General features: G+C 39.1%; 2 protein-coding genes across 3 annotated transcripts; both read left to right on the top strand.

Moving 5' to 3' along the window:
* The first annotated feature begins 1748 nt into the window (after positions 1 to 1748).
* LOC127631997 (P2Y purinoceptor 14) lies at positions 1749 to 10072 on the top strand. Its single transcript, XM_052110445.1, has 3 exons — positions 1749 to 1831; positions 2645 to 3073; positions 8051 to 10072. The coding sequence occupies exons 2-3, from the start codon at positions 2673 to 2675 to the stop codon at positions 8745 to 8747; spliced, it is 1098 nt and encodes a 365-aa protein (XP_051966405.1). The 5' UTR covers positions 1749 to 1831; positions 2645 to 2672; the 3' UTR covers positions 8748 to 10072.
* A 2965-nt stretch (positions 10073 to 13037) lies between these two features.
* On the top strand, positions 13038 to 19843 carry gpr171 (G protein-coupled receptor 171). 2 transcript variants are annotated; one of them, XM_052110434.1, is made up of 3 exons: positions 13038 to 13200; positions 14428 to 14529; positions 16679 to 19843. In XM_052110434.1, exon 3 carries the CDS (start codon positions 16996 to 16998, stop codon positions 17944 to 17946), a length of 951 nt encoding a protein of 316 aa, XP_051966394.1. In that variant the 5' UTR covers positions 13038 to 13200; positions 14428 to 14529; positions 16679 to 16995; the 3' UTR covers positions 17947 to 19843. The 2 variants fall into 2 exon arrangements, with proteins under 2 accessions (XP_051966394.1, XP_051966393.1); XM_052110433.1 differs by lacking the exon at positions 14428 to 14529.
* Positions 19844 to 21580: the final 1737 nt, after the last annotated feature.

Genomic DNA, 21580 nt, shown 5'->3' with positions numbered 1-21580 from the left:
CCTTTATATTATGTGGAAATATCAATAGGTTAATACATAGGAATCATGATTAATACTGTATATAAAGGATGTTTTTCTTTCTCGCCTTTATAAATATTAAATAAATAATTGGATGATTGTTTGGATCTTAATTTAGGCTATCTGTCAATTATTTTATTATTTCACATGAGTATTTAAAATATATTAACATAATATATGCATAGAGTTATGAGAAGCATAATACATGTACTTGCTTATCTTAAAAGGTGTAGTTCAGGTCAGTGTTGACCTGAAAGTACAGCTGAGTCTGTGCTGAATCAATGAAACATGAATCTTTAGGAGGAATTTTTGGAATTTTCTGACCTGACCTTGCTTTTGGTGACCTCTCCTGGACATAAATGGAGATCATATATGCCTATACACCAGTGATGTGCACAGACATTTTGGGGGGCAGGGGCTCAAGTAAAAAAAAGGGCACTTCTCATAATTAAAAAAAAAAATTTCACACAGGCCAAAACGTAAACAGAAATTCCTGCCTGGAATGGAAACTTCTGGCTGTAGCATTGTTATACTGAGAAGCCAGTATTTCAACTTAGCATGTTTCCAAATTCTCTAATGAAATATTATGGGCATTTTATGATTTAGTACAGTAAAATATTACATGCACCTTTAACTGTTTGTGTGACGCAACATGTCATGAAACGTGTAAAATCAATTAATGCGGTTCCAAAGACATTCAACTAGATGGCAGAAACACATGACAACATGTACAGACTTATTCTCGCTAAACTACAATTCTATCCCTCATAGCCTCTTTGTCATTGCCATTAAAAATCAAAGATGGTGCTACCTTGAATAAGGTCTATTAGTACTAAGTGATACTAGAAAACCAGATTGTACAGACAATTAACAGAAAATATGATTAAACTGTGTGGAATCAGTCCAAAAGTACAAATCCTGCATTCATGTTGTGTTTATGACAAATTGATCAAATAGTGTAAACATTTCAAAGCATTTTCAAGTCAGTTAGAAAATAATAGAATAGAATGTATAATGTTTCATTTTGGTGTTTGTTTTTCATATATCAAACAGATGATGCACCCTATGCTAGAATGGGATTGAAGCTGCAGGCATCTAGTCAGACTGGAATTGATGTATTTTTACAAATCTTTGCCATTGAAAATCATTGGGTAAATGGTCTATCAATCATCCATCTGAAGCATGAGCCACTGACACTTATTCAGGAACATCAGATTGTTCAGAATGCTTCCAAAGCAGTGGCTCACTTTAACCCTGTTGTATTTGCATGGTAAACACACAAACTGACGCAGACACATCAGCTGTCACAAAATCAAGTTTCTCAAATTAGTTTCTCAAATTTCTCTTTTTTTTTTTTTTTTTTTTATAATGCATGACAACAACATCAAAAAGTGAAACCCTAGACACATTAGTTTCACAGTAATGTATTAACGTACTTAATAACCGTTAAACAACAACAACAACTAAACACATTTCTGAGAAAACAAAATTGGAGCCCAGAGAACTTTAAAATTAAAAGCTCAAAATACAAATATATTATGCAGTTTATTCCTGCAACTTTGTCATGTAATGTCATTTAATCTGTTGTATGTTTGTTTCTTTTTTTGAAGTACCATAACATTAACCCCCTAAAACCACATCTGGTTTTTGCATTTTTTATCACACACTTTCAGACACACTATCTAAAAATGACACACATACTAAACTAAATTTCCTCTTTGCATGATCATGCAGCAGGAAGCTGAGCTGAATGAGAAAGGACAGACAGTTACATCAAAGCTCTGTGACCAGCTTGGTTTCAAGTGGATTTCAAGTAAGTTAAATATGATTATTATGAGTTCACATAGATAAAAGATAAAAGCTAATGATTGTTTTAATGAAATATATATATTTTTAAAATATTTAATATATATATATATATATATATATATATATATATATATATATATATATTAAATATTTTAAGAAAAATATTTCATTAAAACAATAATTAGCTTTTATCTTTATCTATATATATATATTTTTTATCTATTATATATATATATATATATATATATATCTCACCAGTGTATATATATACTGGTAAGAGTAAGGTTTCTGTGTATTCTGACTAAATAGATTAGTGTTTATTGCAATCTGGCTATTGAAAATGTTGAATGGTCAGTTTGAGAGGAGAGGCTGTAATTATAGGGGATTATAATGCAAATATCTGATTGAAAATTAAGAAGTGTCACGCCACAAAGTATTTTCTCATGTTGAGCATAACAGAGTGATAAAAGTATAAAGATAGATTACTAGATCTGATATGTAAAGACTTAACACTTGATAATAAATTAGTTTAGCAAATGCAAATATAATTGCTTTTAAAAAAATTTACAAAATAAATGTCAGCAGCAGTATTAATGAGAGCACAAAAGCATACTTTCAAGAGACCAGTGTGAACAGACCTGACATTTGTTAAAGAAACTTTCCTCTTATAAGTCATTGAACAGTTTCAGCAGCGCTCAGCATTGCAAGTGAATGACAATACCCTTTGTGTAGCAGAGATAAAGTCTGTTTTTGCTCTTAACTCCTTTTTTGAGTTTGTGTAGATTTCATAACTTATTTTTCTCTTTTGTGAATCTAGATAGTCTCCAGTTCCACTAATTCCTAGAATGGCAACACCTCTAACCAACTTCACCACTGCCTGGGATGACATCATAAAACAAAACACAACTGTTATATTCCAAGCATCCTGCAAATTTTCAAAGATTCCAGCTCACCCTGTTTTCATATTTGCATACTCACTAGTATTTCTCGTCAGTCTGGTGCTGAATTGCATTACAATGCGAGTGTATTTCTGCACAAATCAGCGCGCCCAGTCCAGTGTCATGGTCTACTTGAAGAACCTAGCCACAGCTGACTTCTTCCTTTGCCTTTGTTTACCTTTGCGCATTGCTAACTATGCCAACTATTCAGTGACAATGCGCAATATTTACTGCAGCTTTGGGGCAACAGCGTTTTATTTAAACACATATGCAAGCATTCTCTTCATGGACTTTATTGCTGCCAACAGGTATACATATTTTTCCTTACACCTACTTACGTAACACCTACTTGTTGTTCTCCTTTGAATTTAGCAGTACAAAAAGTGTGATAAACTATACCTTGCTAATTATACTGTGATGGTTCATTAGTTCATTAGGTCTTCTTGGATGCCGAATCGTACCTCTGAACCTGAGAAAAGGCCAATGTCAAGTTGGCAGACAGAATTTATACATACGGGTATAAATGGAAGCGGGGCAGCAAATGCCAGTCAGGATTTTGCACTGAGGAGCCGAAAAATTAAGCACGGCCATTTACAGGCTAGGTTTAGTGCTGTGGCAGGAGGGACACAACGTCTCATTCCCTCCGTCAGGGAATAGAGGTTACAACAGTAACCATGACGTTCCCCTTCTGTCGAAGGAAGTGACACAAGGGGTCCATATAAAAATGCCACGTGTTAGAGGCACCTGTACCGAGTGCATGTAGCCCTCCCCAACGCCCCCTCAAAGAGTTTTGCATACCACCTTTGGTTTCCCCCTGAAGGGGGAAAAAGGTGTTACATGCTAGCATGTTAGCAAGCCAAGCAGCCGCAGCCTTCTCTCTCACTATGTCTCTCACATAGGACATAAAGCGGCTGGGGCCCAACATAAGTTGGGGAAGGCGGTATTTCCCCGGAGGGAGCAGGAGAGCCTGTCAGGAGCAGCAGGTGTCCTGAGGCTAGGGTGCTGAGAGAAGACTCGAAGCACTTGTCCTGCTCCGCGCACCCGGCAGGGGGCGGCTTAGAGACTGAGGAAGAGGCCTAAGGAGGTGTCTTCAGAACTCGTCAGGTGAAACTGGAGGTAAGGTAACTATCCGGTCCGCAAATATCCTATTCTTTCAGCAGGGGAAGACCCTGCAGATGTCACACCCTGCCCAGTCCAGGGGGAGGAAATGTGTGGCAAATACAGCACTAGGGTTGTGAAGCCGGACGTGGGATGTGGCACAGTGGTAGGTCCAGCCTAATGAAGGGGGGACTCTAAAAGCATGGAGCCAAGGGAAATGCAGTTCCGCTGAGAGGGGGACCGTACCACAGAAAATACATCACGGGGAGTTAGCCTGAAGAGGGAACTATGCTCGTGGAGCCCGACCCCAGTACAGAGCCCTGAGACTTGTAGTGGGTCTAGCCGTGAGTTGCTTCACTGAATTCGCAGGCCAGAAGGCTAGAGAGGAAAAACATTCAGGCAGCGAGGCTCAGTGGCTGTCCTGGGACAGAAGGCACACTGGATCACTTTGGCGAAGGGCGCAAGGTGCAAGTGGAACACCAGGTCGGTTGTGCCGCGTTACACAGTTCTACCGGCTCGGACCTGACAAAACACGGGACTCAACCGACTCAACCCTTAGATTGTAAAATCTGGCAAAGGTATTGGATGTTGCCCAGCCCGCTGCTCTGCATATGTCTGCTAGGGAGGTGCCGTGGCTAAGTGCCCACGAGGACGCCACACTTCTAGTAGAGTGTGCTCGGACCTGCAGGGGGGCGGGCACGCCCTGGATGTGATAGGCTAAGGCAATAGCATCAACAACCCAGTGGGCTAGTGTCTGTTTGGAGACAGCGTTCCCTTTCCGCTGTCTGCAAAAGCAGACAAAGAGCTGCTCAGAACATCATCAGGTGCCAGCAGCAGCGTGCCCGTTGCACACGGCGCCCCAACCCTGCCGAGAGGCGTCTGTGGTTACCACGACACTTCTGGACACCTGCTGCAGGGGGACTCTGGCCTGCAGAAAGCAGAGGTCTGTCCAAGGGTTGAAAGTCTGACGGCAGGAGGAGGTGATTATCACACGATGCGTGCCGTGGCACTATTCACATCTCGGGACTCGAGTCTGTAGCCAGTGATGTAGCGGTCTCATATGCATCAACCTGAGCGGCGCGACCGTGGCTGAGGATGCCATATGCCCCAGGAGCCTCTGGAATTGTTGAGATGTGAGAAACTGGTGTGAGAAACAGCCTCAGTCTGCTTCCCCACCACCACCGAGAACTGCTGGGCAAAGTCGTTGATGGTGTCGCTGAAGAGGCTGAGCTGCGAGGCGGGGGCATTGAGAAATCATGACTTGTCAACGGCGCATCTCGACCATGTTCAGCCAGAGGTCGTGCTCCTGGACTACGAGGGTGGCCATCGCCCACCCGAGTGCCTGCGCAGTGACCTTCATAACTCAGAGAGCGAGGTCGGATCAGAGCGCAGTTCCTGCAGCACGTCAGGTTCGGAACTACCCAGGTGCAGATCTTTGAGTGCCTTGGCTTGGTCAATTTGCAGGAAAGCCATGGCCTGCAGGGCGGAGGCGGTCTGTCCGGTGGCGCTGTAGAGCTTTGAGGTCAATGATGACGTCATTCTACGGCTCTGGAGAGGAGTACCGTGCAGTCCGAGTGGCGTGACCCGAGGAACCGATCGAGTAGCCGTGAGGGGGGAACGGAGATCTCCAGTCCAGCCTCGCACTCGCCGCGGCCCGGGAAAGCGTAGCGGACATCTGCGCGTCAGCCTCAGACTGGGCGAGCAGACCCAAGGTGGCAGCCCAGGCGAGTCATCAGCATAAGATGCCGCTGTGACACTCCCCGATGCAGCGGCGATGTCGTCATCCAATTCTGGGGGCTCAAGGAAGAATGATGGCTGGCAGCGAGCCACACTCACCCGGCGAAACCGAGGCTGTCGTCATTGCAGCTGCCCGTCGTCAGCCGTAATGTTGTCATGGCTATGTTCTCGCACTGAAAACATGACAATTCATAAAACGCTGCCTGCACGTGATCGCAGCCCAGGCACGCAAGGCAGCTTTTATGACCGTCAGAAGTGGCGCGAAATCATCCGTATCCAGGAATTACACAGAGGCGGAAAGAGGCGGAATCTTTAAAAAGACACGTCCTGAAAAGGACATTCAATGCCTGCTGTGTATTGCTCTTTTATGAGTGGAAACTCAAACTCTTTTAGAGAAAATAGATGCTTTTAGGAGGAGAACACTCTTTTAACAGGAAGAAAGCACTGTCGAAGCACCCAGGGGCATGAACTGCACAGCGTGCAGAGAGAGAGACGCCAGCTGGAAAATGCGCCATGCAGATCCAACAGCAATGCTTCTCACTGATAGAGGTGAGTGGAACAGTAGTGAAGATCAGCTGCCTGTTGCACAACCATTCAGCTCTGAAGAAAAATTCTGACTGGCATTTGCTGCCCGCATTTATACCCGTATGTCCGGGGCAGGGCATGCAAATTCTGTCTGCCAACTTGACATTGGCCTTTTCTCAGGTTCAGAGGTACGATTCAGCGTCCAAGAAGACCCCTTGTGTCACTTCCTTCGACACAAACATTCAATAGGCATGTTAATTTTCTTTTATTTGAAAAAAAAAGTTAAACAAGAAATTGCACTACAGTGTATGTAGACTATATTAGCACAGAAGCAAATCAGATTTTTGATTTGATTGAACTGTACTCTGCAGATCCATTCGCCTTTTTTGGATTCTATTAAAAATACTTTTTCATGGGCAGACCACTATTTCTATTGTGAAGCTAGCAGCAGGAGTGACAGGGGCGGCCAGGTAAAAGCACAGGGAGCTGCACAGAAAAATATACCCTTCATGTCACAATAATATTTTGATGAGAAGATGCGAGTGGAACTGACAACAGGCATAATCCATGAATCTGCCTTAATATTGAGAACGATTCTAAGGGCCCACAGATCCAGCCCACTACAAATGTAAAAATATATATTTTTTTTTTTTATTTTTTTTTTTATTTTGGATGTCTACTTGAAAGTTTTTAAATGCTTTAATGTTCAAAAAACATAATTTTTCTCACACTGTACATTGCTGCAGCAACTCTTTTCACCCTCTGTCTGAAACACATTGTTTTATCTCCTGCCTCTTTAAAGTCCCCCTTTCCAAAATGCTCAGTCTGCTCTGATTGATCAACCTCTTAGAGCATGTTGGAAATGTAACTCCCCTTACCATAACCGAGTTTCAGGCTTCCTGATCAGCCATAAACACTATTGTAACTACGATAACAGTGGTGTCGGTTTTGCCATACCAGTATGAGCCCGAGTCCGATAATGAATTTTGGAAGAACAAGCTGATCGACCCGAACCACCTTCGCAAGCACGACTTGAGTAGGACGTTTCACAGTGGTAACTTTTCATTTAGTAGCTTTCTTACAAGTACACTGTTGATTATTACATGGTTATATAGATCACATGGAAAGTCGACCATGCTCATACATTCAACAACACATCTAGCTTCGGCCGCTGGGATTAGTGGTTCGAATTTCAGTAAGCACAGAGCAATTTTAATTGAAGAACTTTCTTTCATCCTATTGATGCCAAATTCATAGTCAGATCAGGGATCTTGTGCACCATCTAATGTTGGGTGTAGTTGAAATAGCCAAATCTGTTAATTACAAGGCAGTGTTCACATATTTTTGTTCATGTAGAGTATCTCCAAATGCATCATCCACCCAAAATAGTTTTTATTTATATAAAAGTAACTACTCAGTTTCATGGTGGTATGTTAATGTTTTTTTATTTTCTCCCCAATTTGGAATGCCCAATTACCAGTGCGCTCTAAGTCCTCATGGTGGTGTAGTGACTCAATCCGGGTGGCGGAGGACGAATCTCAGTTGCCCCCGTATCTGAGACCATCAATCCAAGCATCTTATCACGTGGCTTGTTGAGCGCATTACCCACGGAGACATGGCACATGTGGAGGCTTCACGCTGTTCTCCAAGGCATCCACGCACAACTCACCGTGTGCTTCACCGAGAGCGAAACCACATTATAGCAAGCACGAGGAGGTTACCCCATGTGACTCTACCCTCCCTAGCAACCAGGCCAATTTGGTTGCTTAGGAGACCTGGCTGGAGTCACTCTGCACGCCCTGAATTCGAACTCACGACTCCAGGGGTGGTAGTCAGCGTCTTTACTCACTGAGCTACCCAGGCGCCCTGTGAATGAGTTTTGAAAGTATTGCAACAGTTTTTGAGTCTTTACTCTCTCATTTCAGGTACCTGAAGATTGTTCGGCCATTAGAGACTCATGCTCTGCAGACAGTTCGAATTGCACACCACATTTCTACAGCAACGTGGCTCTCCTTGTTAGCCATGGCCTCCATCTACTTAATCCTCTTTCTCCAGACCTCCTGGGGTCACATTCAAATTCCAGAGGAAATTGGCTGTGATTCCTTACACAGTCCCCAGCTCAGAGTGGTCTACAAAGTCACTCACTCTATGTCCATGGTGCTTTTTGTTTTTGTGCTAGTTTCTCTGATTCTACTATACTGTCGAACTTTGCAAAAGATCCGACAAGCTCAGTTGTCCACACATGCTACATCCAGAAGCTGTAAGTTCTACAAGTCTAAACGTAACATGCTAGTGCTAGTAGTTGTTTTCTGTGTGTGCTTTGTGCCCTATCACCTGGTGCGACTGCCTTATGCGTTCATCAAAAAAACACACAAGGAACATTGTGTAGCAGCCCAGGCATTCTATATCCTGAAGGAGTTGACTGTCCTTCTTTCAGTGCTAAATGTCTGTTTGGATCCACTTATATATTTTATATTCTGCAAGGCCTTTAGGACCCAGCTGACCCTCAAGAAAAAGAAAGATTTGCCAAGATCCAGTCCAGATAAGCAAAGGCATCTGAGCAACATGTTGAGCACTATTGAGACAAAGGTGTCCACGCTAAGACGTGAAAGTGTGAATTAATGAAATCAACAGCAAGTTGATATTTTGTCCTTCTAAACTGCAATGACACAAAGCAAATGGTTTAGATGAAGGCTCTTCAAATCAGACACAATATAATCAAGAAATTTATCTTAAAGGCATGAACATGTCATATGCATTTTCAAAGTAAAAATTAAAAGATACTTAAGGCTTTGGGGTTCTTCAGCTATCACACTGGCTGAACCCTCTAGAGATCCTCCAGGCACTCTTTGAATTCTCTGTAAATCTCTTAGACCCTGTTTACACTTGGTGTTAAGATGCATCTTAGGGGGGTAGCTCAGTGAGTAAAGACGCTGACTACCACCCCTGGAGTTGCGAGTTCGAAGGGCAGGCAGAGCGACTGCAGCCAGGTCTCATAGGCAACCAAATTGGCCTGGTTGCTAGGGAGGGTAGAGTCACATGGGGTAACTTCCCCATGTGACTCTATCCAGGTGGTTCTCGCTCTCAGTAAGTTGTGCGTGGATAATGGCTTGAAGCCTCCACACACGCTATGTCTCCACAGTAACGTGCTCAACAAGCCACGTGGTAAGATGGATTGATGGTCTCAGACATGGAGGCAACTGAGGTTCCTCCTCCACCACCTGGATTGAGTCACTATGTCATCATGAGGACTTAAAATGCATTGGTAATTGGGCATTCCAAATTGGGGAGAAAAAGAGGAGGCATCTCGTGTGATCCAACCACATGTGGTGAGATGAGACACATCGTTGTTTATACCTGGTAATTTAAATGTGTCTCTTGAAATGTATTTTGAAGTTACTTGAGTACATAAATAGGATATTTAAGGATCCTTTAAAGAGTGTCTGGAAGATCTCAAGATGGTTCAGCCGGTGTGGCGTTTGACCCCCAAATTGTGCCTCGTGTATCTTTAAATTTTTACATTGAGTGTTTAAATTGTTTTCACTATCACATGCCTACAGTGGGAAAAATATCTATTAGTGACCTCATAGGAAGGGATCAGTTTAAAAGATTCACCACACCAGAACATTTATCTTAACCTCAACTTTGACCATTTCTGCCTATCCTATTTGTAGTTGTGGATGTATTTGTATTTTTTTGTTCAAGGTATAGTGCAATATGTGCAATATATAATGGTAAAGAACAAGAAAATTGTCTAATTTTCTGCCCAGGCAAATAAAGCATAGGTCAATAACAATGTATCTACAGGAAAGGTTTTATGTGACTATATTTGTGTATTTATTGCAAATTTTGTGTTGGTACCATTTTATTAGTGGAGAAATATTTAATCCTGGTCTAGAAAAATATAGCATTTGAAATTAATAATAGCATCATTACATAATAAAGATGTCTTTTAGCCTAAATTATTATGAAATTGTTTGTTGGTTTGTACGTTAACGTTTAATTGTTATTTCATTTTGAAAATGTATTTCAAAGTTTGCAAAGAATAAAGCACTGAAGTAAAATGGTCAAAAGACTGGTTAATTTAATGGTATAATTAAAAAATGTCACTTCTTGTTTCACTGCAAATTCACACACATTTTGTCATCATTGACTAAAATGATCCAACACAACCCCTATTTAACATGCTCTTGCTCATATTCTCACATTCAATCAACTAGTGATGGGAAAATCTGATCATTTTACTCAATTAGATCTTTGAATCTCCTTCAGCAAAATCAACTAATCTTTATTCAAGTCATTTCGTTCATTTGTCACGAGACAGCCGCAACCCACAGAGTCTCTTCACAGGAAACAGAAATGAATAGTTCACCTCCCAACCAGGTCTTCAGATCTGTGTCTTTAGATCATATGTCACGTGACCACCACTAGGCTCAGCATAGAAGACAAACAATTCATTCAAGAGTGACAATTACTGGTAACAGTTCAGTGTGTAGTTGTTTGTATCAAATATCAAAACATGTCAGTGTGTCAAATTACATTTAAAAATCACATGAATTGTCACGATTAATTATTTCCATGTACTTAATGCAGGAAGTGTTTGCAAGATATACTCTGACAAATTTTAAATTAAATTAAAATGGTCTTAGATGATTATTAGTAAAATCTAAGGGAAATTCTGTATATATCAAACAACATGGGGATGCATCATGGAGGATAAATAAATGACAATTGATCCAAAATCAATTCAATAGTCAAGTCAATTATATGGGGCTTCCTCGTAACTATTGTAGTCTGTGATATTTTACTGAAGAGAAGATAAAAGTTGGAAATACATTATAAACGGTTTAGTACTTGGCTTGAATTTCTGGCATCTTGCTTTATGAATGTGATTGTCCCATCATTCCACTAAAGTTAAAATATTATCTAACTCATTAACTAACCAAAAAAAAATTATAATGACAGAAATATACAAGTTATAAATGGCAAGAAATAAATAGGTGGTGGTGGCATAGTGGGCTAAAGCACTAAACTGTTAAGCAGAAGGCTGTCGGTTCGATCCCCACAGCCACCACCATTGTGTCCTTGAGCAAGGCATTTAACTCCAGGTTGCTCTGGGGGGGATTGTCCCTGTAAGTTGCTTTGGATAAAAGTGTCTGCTAAATGCATAAATAAAAAGAAGATAGACCAGAAATGCTTTGTGTAACAGTCAAGTCAAAAAATAAAACTTTAACGCTTAAGGAAGGTTGGGGAGTATGAACTTGTTTCTGCTTCCAATACAGAGCCAATGCGGCTGTCAAGTGTACTCGTTATTTCTGAGTCATATAAAAATGTACATGTAAACATATACAATGCCCAGTTTTCCCTTAAAAGGCTTTTAAAACTGAAGGGTGACACAATTTAATTTATTTAATTATTAAAGCTGATTACTGTACATTGATATTGATGCAATTACTTTAATAAATCAGATGATTTGTAGAAGATTTGAATAAATGTGATAATACAGAAAATTAATGTTTGATTATAAATGTTACATGGATATATCGTAAGATATATCCAAGAACTAAGTCCTGGAATAAACCCAGCAAGAAAGTAAATGGAAAAAAATTTAAGTACAGAGATGAGTCGAGATGAGGCCTCAAAGTTGGAGATCAGATGCGAAGAGCTAGAGAGCTGCATTAGTCTGACACCCTAAGATTTGTTAAGGTCTTTATACCATCTTGAGCAATAAAAACACTTTCTTTTTAGGCACACAGAGTTCAGCATGAGGTTAAGTTGTAAATTACCTACTGAAATGCATAAACTGCGGTTGAGTGGAAGAAATAGGCTGCAAAATAGCTTGTACACACATATCTTTGCCAAGTACTCATACATTTCCTGATCTCAGCATTGGTGTCTTAGATACATCCTGTGTTCACAGACCGCGTCTCTACAGTATTTGGAACAATAAACACTATAAACTAGGCTCTCTCTGCATCCAGCTCTGAAGCCTCATAAGGTCATGAAGTAACAAACCCATATACAAAGGCAGAGAAAGAGAATGAGGTAATTTTCTGACACACAAGTTGAGCATATAAGGAATACTTCTGGCATCATGAATGTATAAACACAGGAGTAAAAGGTTGGACATATAAGGAATACATCGATAGTACATTGACAATATAAATGAATGTAAAATTGAGTACATAAATGTGAACATATGAATATGATTACATAACTCTGATAATAATTGATTTCAAGCATAATATCAATAAGCAAAAATATAAAAATATAGAAAAGCCACATGCATCAGATATTACAATGACAAATTTTTTTAAGAAAATAAAACTCAAAAGTCAAAAATATTATTTGAAATGTTTGAATACACCAACAAATCAAATTTTAAGGATTAGATCAGGCTACTACTTTTTACAGTGAAGCAAAATTAAATTCAAACCATATTTGGTGTAATGTACAGTAGCTCTTGTAACCATATTCAAATGTTCATCATTTGAATATGCAAAGTAAGCAAGTCTTAAACCGGTTCATTTGAAGATGTCATTTTTACTCTGGAATTTTTTTAATCACAGTTCTGGTGAATAAGTTGCTTGCAGTTGTGCCACAGAATTAATGTTACACAAATTACAACTTAATAAGTGTTTGAGAGGATGCAAACTCTATTATGACATTAATATCCTGTGATACAACTGAGCACAGCCAAAAAAACAACAGCTTTTATTCTTAACTCATCGAAAGGAAAGTCAAAACCACCCTGCTGCCTCTCAAACCAGGAACTAATAGCACTGAGAGCACACATATATGAGAAAATTCTTTATAAACTGGTGGTTTGTGGTTGTCTAGAGGCAAATCATTTGGAAAGTTCACATTGCTGCGTCATTGTACTACATTGTAGGTGTGCTGGTGAATGCTTTCCCTCCGTTGGCTGATATAATCAAGACCATACCCCAAGACAAGAGGGAAAAGGATTTGTAATGTAGTGGAGTCAATACAGAGACTCTTGAGTAGCTGTTGTCTGGATTGTTTGGCCAGACTAAGTATATGGATAGAAAGCAGGATCTCAATAACTGGTGATGTGGTAAGTACCCCTTTTTCAATGCTATCTTTAAGCACCGTATGTCTGTTCCTTCCTGTCTGAGATATGATGTGTCTGAGAATCGGTCATAAGTGCCCAAAGAATGATAAGCTAATGACTAGACTTCTTTGTGTTGGGAAAGTAATCCTTGTTTTAGTCTTTGACGTGAACTTGGAAGACTTAAAACATTTGCATCCAGGTTATGATGTATTCTTTGATAGATCCAGGAGAGAACAGACTGGGTAATGACAGAGTACAGCAAGCAAGGAAGGATATGGCTTGCTTTAAAGCAAGTGAATTAGAACAGTACAAATACACAAAATATATGAAAAAATAATTCAAATTACTTATTTTATCAAGACATTATTTTTCAACATCTACAGTAGTTCTACAGTATTGTACATGAAGAACTTTTGGGACTTCAGCCGACCAATTACTCTCACTTCCCTTAAGAACTGTATGCATGTGTGGACTTTGTTTAAATGTTTTCACATCAACATTTTCCATATTTGTGATATTATGTTGAAAATGCAACTTGGGAGGTATTAGTAGAATGCTCATACATGAGTATTTCTATATCATTGAACATAAGTCTATCTGGCCTAAATGGTAAATGGTCTGCACTTATATAGTGCCTTTTTAGCCTTAGCGGTATTCAAAGCGCTTTACACTGTGTCACATTCACCCATTCACACCAAGTGTGCCGCACAAGCCCTCAAAAGTGAAGCCAAAATGTCTCGATTTTCCCCCGGTGACTGGTCCTAGTATAGGTCATAAACCCCGCCTCCCCATGTTATTCAATGGGACGTGAGACCAACTAAACAATTAAATTACACTTCACATATCTTTTTTCCAAAGATAGTTTCTGTCATTTACTGTAGTTTCTATCACGTTGATGTAATTTCAAGCATTTGTTTTCAAAATAAGTTTGTTTTAGTTAGTTATTTGATGCTATAAAAACGGTGCTGTGACATCATGATTGACAGCTGTGATTGACAGGTTCTCTGAGCGAAGTAGTCACTGAAGCACCAACAGACTTTTTTTCGGGATCTTCGGAGGACTGAGGAGATTGGAGCTTTAAATTTAATATCTAAATTTCTATAATTAATAATTTCACACCGTCATAAGTCAAAAGTCAGAAGTGCAGGGGTATGTGCTTGCGATTGATTCAGCAAGAGTGAGGGCGGGGTCTTGATTTCGCGGCTTTACTTCCTGCTCACTACTGCGCAGGTCTGGTCCCGAAATCGCAACTGCGCAGACTCAAGACCCAAGATGTCAGTGCCATATCGGGACACTGGCGGCTTCAGTTCTCACCAATGGAAAAGAGCGAAGGTGCGTCGTCCATCTTTTTTTACAGTCTATGATTCACACACGTATTCATACACCAATAGCAGTAGAGCTGCCATGCAAGGCGCTAGCCTGCCATTGGGAGCAACTTGGGGTTCAGTGTCTTGCCCAAGGACACTTCGGCATGTGGAGTCATGTGGGCTGGGATTCGAACCACCAATCCTGAGCCACAGCCGCCCCTACAGTCCACATCAATTCATTTTATGATCAGTCTGTCTGAGGTAGATCAAAGAGACATTCTCACAGCACCCGTTCTTGTATTCTGTCTGTATACATGAATCAGATGGACGCTCATCTCACTACTTGCTTTCACACGTACAGCCTTTTCCAGAAAATTACCTACAATTTTCAGTTTAGCAGTTTAGTTTATTCGTAAACACGCCCCATTTGAAAATAAATTGAAAACAACTGGCTATTTCCCTGAATTACAAGTTGTAACATTACCTGAAAAGTTCAGTTTTAATATTAAGTGTGAACAGAGTCATAAGATTAACAGTTTGAGCATGTATCAGTTCAGGACGCACTTTTATCAAGACATTATTTTTCAACATCTACAGTAGTTCTACAGTATTGTACATGAAGACCCTGAGTTTCCTTTTTTGGGACTTCAGCCGACCAATTACTCTCACTTCCCTTAAGAACTGTATGCATGTGTGGACTTTGTTTAAATGTTTTCACATCAACATTTTCCATATTTGTGATATTATGTTGAAAATGCAACAGTCCACATCAATTCATGCCGCCCCAGGACGCACTGAAGTAAGACGGAGAGGATTCAGGTAAAAGAGTAAAAAAAAAGTAATCGGAACAGATAGTGAAATTATTACATTAAGTATTTAAGAGGAGACTATAGAGCAAATCTCATATTGTATGATGCTCCATGACTCAAATATGATGTCATACCAACAGCAGCCAATGGAATTGGCCGTGCAAGGCCACAACACTGGCCGTCGAAGAAATGGAGATGGAAGTGCTCAAAGTGGAGAAAACATTTAACGGCACTCACCTCCAACTCACATCGCAGTCTCCATCTTTCCACCAAAGGCCACACATAAATGCACTCGGCCCCCTTTTCACTTGAGGCACGGAACAGAGAATCAGCAAAATCAACGGCAGCGCTCATATAAATTAATGTTTGTTTACATCTGTCATGTGACTCATAGAACGAGGGCATGTTTCCACATGAGTTTGTGATCGGATCGACTTGACTGCTGGAGTGATCCTTAGTTGTTTAGCGTTTGATGCCCAATTTTTGTCTGCAGACATTTACATAGTCAGAAGTCTATGATACCTAGTATTTTTAGATTCTGCTCTAGATTTTAGAATTGGTGTAGTGTGATCATCAGAAATTTGTTGACTGATAAAATAGCTAACTACATCTCAGAATTTAACAGCATCTTGGTGCTGATTTGTGATTGGCCACAACACTGAAAAAAGACAGAAACCATTGCACGTGTGAATAGCAGATGTCGTACATTTACCAAGCAATCCAACGATGTGTGGAAGGGGCTATACTTGTCTTCAATATCTCTAGCCATAAATTATTTTACGACGCTGTGTCAAGTTAAGTTTAGTTTGAAAGAAAAAGAAAAAACAGCGTGTCTCTCGAGCTGCGCTTACTGCCCCCTCCTGACTGAAACTCAAAAACATGCAGGTGGTACATCAAGCTCGAATCGCTCCGTTGGTAGGAAAATTCTTTTTTACGGTGACATGATTAAATGCACTAAATCAATGTGTTAAATCAACAGCCTTATTATAAACACAATGTTTTTAATATTAGAGAGTAACCAACAATAACAGGATATGAGGAGCTATTTGTAACTTAGGTATTTCAACCATTAAATTATTTTATTTTTTGGTGTAGCCCTTTTCATTCAGGTTAATTTTATAAAAAAATTAAAAATAATCACATGAATCACATTTTCAGGTTAATATTTTTTTCAGTGCATTAAATATTAGTCCTGTGAATGAGATCAATTATAAGAGATAAGTATGCTCAGTTCACTGCCTTGATACAAACTAGACGTTTACACTGTATCTTAACCAGCCTAAGCTTTTCAACACTTGGTACTGTTGGTGGCATAGGAATTTCAGGAAATAAATGTTTATAATTTTTCTTTCTGTCTCTTTCTAGGATTATTTCCTTGGCAATTTCTGTCTCATACTGTTATGAGACACGACATGCTTGAGCGCACAGAACAGGAAAATGCTTATGTGCTCTTGAAAAGAGGGGTTACCACATCCTTCCTCCACACTATTTACTTTCTGGTGAAGTGAAAGACTGTTAAATCAACTTTAAGTATCATCAGTGGTCTTACAGAGGCATTAGGTAGTCACATGGAAAAAAGGAGAACTAAAACTCCTCTCCTTGACCTACTTTATTTAATTAGGACTTGAATACACAGATTACATACATAACAATTAGATTCTACAAGTTCATACAATCCAAGAATGGGGAATCCAAATACTAGCATCTGTATCATAAATGACAACATGGTGCCTTTTGCCACATTTTACATCCTTATCTTCTTGATTGGCATGGCCACCAGCCTGGTGGCACTGTGGGCCTTCATAACTAGCCAGAACGCTAAAAAGTGTATCAATGTTTACCTAATCAATCTTCTGACATCTGACTTCCTCCTCATGCTGGCCCTTCCCGTCAAGATTGCAAAAGATCTGGGCAATGAGTCTCTGAGTTTGACCATTTTTCACTGCCAAGTGAGTTCTCCACTCATCTACATCAACATGTATGCTTCCATCATCTTTCTATCATTTGTTAGTGTTCAGCGCTACCTCCAAATTACTCGCAGCTCAAAATTGCTCCGATTGCAAGAGGTGGGCTTTGCGGTGCTAATGTCAGCGGTGGTCTGGTTCCTTGTGCTCTTCGTTAATGTGCCCAACATGGCCATTCCAATCAAAGGTAACATTACAAAAAAACATGGCCTAACCTGCTCTGACATAAAAGAGGATTTGGGCAAGCACTGGCATGCACTGTCGGTATTTCTGGGTATGGCTATATTCTTCAATGCCTCTGCAGCTGTTCTTCTGTCCAATGGCTTGATATTGAAGCAGCTTTGGTGTCGACGTGAATCAGATCCCGAGGACCAAGCAACTGCCCGTCATGCCTTCATAAACATCGCAGTGGTGACCTTGGCTTACGTGGTAACATTTGTGCCATACCATGCTGTGCGTATGCCGTACACATTTACGCAGATAGAGGTGATCTCTGATTGCAGTTTGAAGAAGAGTCTGTTTCTGGCCAAAGAGTCTACCCTCCTCCTCTCCATCTTGCATCTATGCTTTGATCCACTGCTGTACTTTGTTATCTGCCGTGCATTCAGGCATCAAGTCACAAAGGCCTTCTCAAACAGACACAGTGTTTCAAACTCTGACCCAGAGTAAAAATATCCTTTGGAAAATTGAAATATTGGCAATGTAAAAACAGAAAGAAATTCAACCAAGTATTTAGAAATGTCTGGGGAAAAGGAGAGTGCAAAAAGAACTGTGGCCAATAATGGCACAAAACATAATTTAAAGCAGTCTGCGCAATTAGCTCATGCCATCAAGCATGACGATAAATACAGATGTAATTTTCAAATCGAGTCATTTATTTTTGTATATTGATTTTTAAAGAAGCTTTTTAGAAAATCATACTGTCACATCATAAAGAAGGTTTTAAATGTCCCCAGTGAACGGCTTCATTGAAAAACTTCAAAGAAAGAAAATTAAAAATGGGTGAAAACAGACCTAGCTGGGGGAGATAAGGCAGTTTTCTTCTGGCTATACATCCACAGAAGACAGACTGTTTCACGTAATTGTTGCCACAGTTATTTGTCATATTTGTCTCAAGCACTTAATATGGGTGAAGCACCTTTTTGGTTCTACACCGTAAAAAAAATTAATAAAATAAAAAATTATTTGTTGAGCAAACGTTATCATTTAACTGCAGTAAGTTTTTTGAGTTTTCTCAACAACTGTCTTAAAGGAATAATTCACCCAAAAATGAAAATTCTCTCATTATTTACTCACCCTCATAACATCCAAGATGTGTATGACTTTCTTTCATCTGTTGAACACAATGAAGATTTTTTAAATAATATTTCAGCTCTGTAGGTCCATACAATGCAAGTAAATGGGTGCCAATTTTTTTAAGCTCCAAGATCCACATAAGGGTAACATAAAAGTACTCCAGACGACACCAGTGGTCAAATAAATGTCTTCTGAAGTGATATGATAGGTGTGGGTGAGAAACAGATCAATATTTAAGTCTTTTTTTTACCATAAATTCTCCTCCCTGTTCAGTCAATCTCCACTTAATTTTCACTTTCCAATTCTTCTTCTTCTGTTTTTGGTGATTCACAGAATTAATTAATATTGCCCCCTACTGGGTAGAGAGGAGAATGTATGATACAAATGACTTAAATAGTGATCTGATTCTCACACACATGTACCATATTGTGTCTGAACACATGGATTAAACCACTGGAGTCATATGGATTACTTTTATGCTCCTTTTTTGTGGGGTTTGAAGCTTCATAAATTTGGAAAACACTTCCAATGTGAGGACCTGCAGAACTGAAATATTCTTATAAAAATCTTAATTTGTGTTCTGCAGAAAAAAAGAAAGCCATACACATCTTGTATGCCAGGAGTGTGAGTAAATAATAAGAGCATTTTTAAGTTTTGGGTGAACTTTTCCTTTAATAATAGACCTCAGTAACATTGCTTTGCTTAGTCAATGTGAATCTGTTTGTTCTGTAAATGAAAAAAATATTTTAGGCAATGTCTTGTTGTGTCTTGTTCCCCTCTGTCTAAACAGCATGAATATAATACAATAAGAGTTATCTATGTGTAGTACATGTCTTGTTTTATGTAAGAAATCTATGTAGATGTTGTTTGCCATTGTTTAAACAAAAGGTTATTATTATTATTATTTTGTACAACCCCAATTCCCAAAAAGTTGGGACAGTATGAAAAATTACAATAAAAAAGGAATGATTTGTAAATTATATTCACCCTTTGCTATATTGAAAGCACTACAACTACACATATGATGTTTTACCTTGTTATTATTAGTATTCTTTTTTTATTATATAGTAATTTCAAATCAGATGATTGCAACAGTCGAATTTGGACATTTTCACTTAGGGGTGTACTCACTTTCGTTGCCAGCGGTTTAGACATTAATGGATGTGTGTTGAGTTATTTTGAGGGACAGCAAATTTACACTGTTATACAAGCTGTACACTCACTACTTTACATTGTAGCAAAGTGTAATTTCTTCAGTGTTGTCACATGAAAAGATATAATCAAATATTTACAAAAATGTGAGGGGTGTACTCACTTTTGTGAGATACTGTATAGTTTGTACAGTATAAAAACCATTATGTCTATAGAAAGTCCCGTGTGTGTGTGTGTGTATAATTAACTGCAATCTTTGCCTCTAAAGAGAGAGGTACATGTAGATCTTGCTAGTCAAGGAAGTATGTACAATTGTTTGACATAGACACACAATAGACCTCAACACTTGCACAAACTTAAATAATGGTGACAATCAACAAACCAAAGGTAACAAAGCTAAATAAAGATGAGCTCCTAACATCACCAAACAGTAGTACAAGAGAAAAAAAAAAAAAAAACAGCACAGAGAAAGTCAGCAAAAAATAAACCGCATAATTCATTTATATTGCAATGCATGCTGGGAACAAATAAGCAACATTGTTCAATTTGAATTTTTCTTTCAGACAACTCTGCAAGAATAGTTGGTACAACATTTGGGGAATCCTCCTGGTCTAACATGTTTTTATGTAGATGCAAAGTAATTCACATTTTGAGATTCTGTGACTCAAAAACACCCATAAGCTGGATAAAATGTTATTTCATTTTTTACCATGAATTTTAGGTTGCTTCATTATTCCCAGAACTGTGTGAAAGAGAGGCCATTTGTGCTTATAAAGAGTCACAATTATCTGTGAGTCATGCCTCTGGTGGTATAACTGTGTAAAAAAAACACAAAAAAAAAACCTTTAACACCCACTGGTTATTAATCATCACTTTTGGTCTATACATCTTTAGTCAGTGTAGGCTGAGCTAGAGAATGATTTTTAGATCATAACTTGGAGATTCCCATATATGAAGAAAACAGAAAAATAAGTATGAGCAGAAAAACCGTTAATATTTATGCTGTACTATGTTTAGGTCATGTTATTTACAACTAATCAGCATGTTCTACTGAACACTGTAAAGAGCCACCTGCGTGAAGTTGGCCCCCCACCCAGCGCAAAACTTCGGCAAAATAGTCTCAATCGTTTGTGCTGTAAAAATTTTCATTTGTGCTGCTTTGGTTTTTTAGATATTAAAAGAATATTTATAGGTCATTCTGAGGTCACTAAGCCCCCCCACATGCTCCAAATTCACCCCAGATAGTCTCGTTTGTTTGTGCTTTGTTTGTGCCGGTAAAAGCTTTGTTTGTGCTGCTTCAGATTTTTTAATATTAGACATTGAATTACAGGCGAATTATAAATGCTGATATTTATTGAATACAATAATGACAGAATAAAATAGATCACTTAATGTAGGTTAGTAGTAGTAGCGGTCTAGGTCATTCTGATTACCATATATTAGGCTACTATATTATATATTTCTAAAATAGGTTTTGTGTGTAGTCATTTTGTTTGTCATTTCAATCTCTTGCCAAAAATGTTGGATGAAGATATTTTAATACAACAACAACTCCTTCTCAGTGTTTTTGTAGTCGCTATGGTGTTTATTAAAAACGTATTGGTGTTCAGACAGCAGCAGCTCAATATTCATCTGGTGGCCGTCTGACTCTCACTTTCGATCAGCTCTGGGCACGAGAACAAAAGCGCAAATCTCCTCGATGTGAACACACTTTTAGAGACGAATTGCCAAAGAATTTCTGTCAAGACTAATCATCACATCATTTGTTCAATAAACAATTATCTTTACTTCATTCACTGGTGTTTCCTGATTAAACTTTTTATTTATTTACATGGAGTATCATCTGCTACACTTC

The sequence above is a fragment of the Xyrauchen texanus genome, chromosome 38, assembly GCF_025860055.1.
Source record: "Xyrauchen texanus isolate HMW12.3.18 chromosome 38, RBS_HiC_50CHRs, whole genome shotgun sequence".
NCBI classification, from domain to species: Eukaryota; Metazoa; Chordata; class Actinopteri; order Cypriniformes; family Catostomidae; genus Xyrauchen; species Xyrauchen texanus.
The sequence above is the reverse complement of the archived record's forward strand: the minus strand, read 5'-3'. Positions and strand labels throughout refer to the sequence as shown.

Bases quoted from the DNA above. Each gene is read 5' to 3' on its own strand.
- LOC127631997 (XM_052110445.1), top strand. From the start codon at position 2,673: ATGGCAACACCTCTAACCAACTTCACCACTGCCTGGGATGACATCATA. The intron at 3,074-8,050 runs GTATACATATTT...CTCTCATTTCAG, and splicing joins GACTTTATTGCTGCCAACAG to GTACCTGAAGATTGTTCGGC.
- gpr171 (XM_052110433.1), top strand. From the start codon at position 16,996: ATGGGGAATCCAAATACTAGCATCTGTATCATAAATGACAACATGGTG.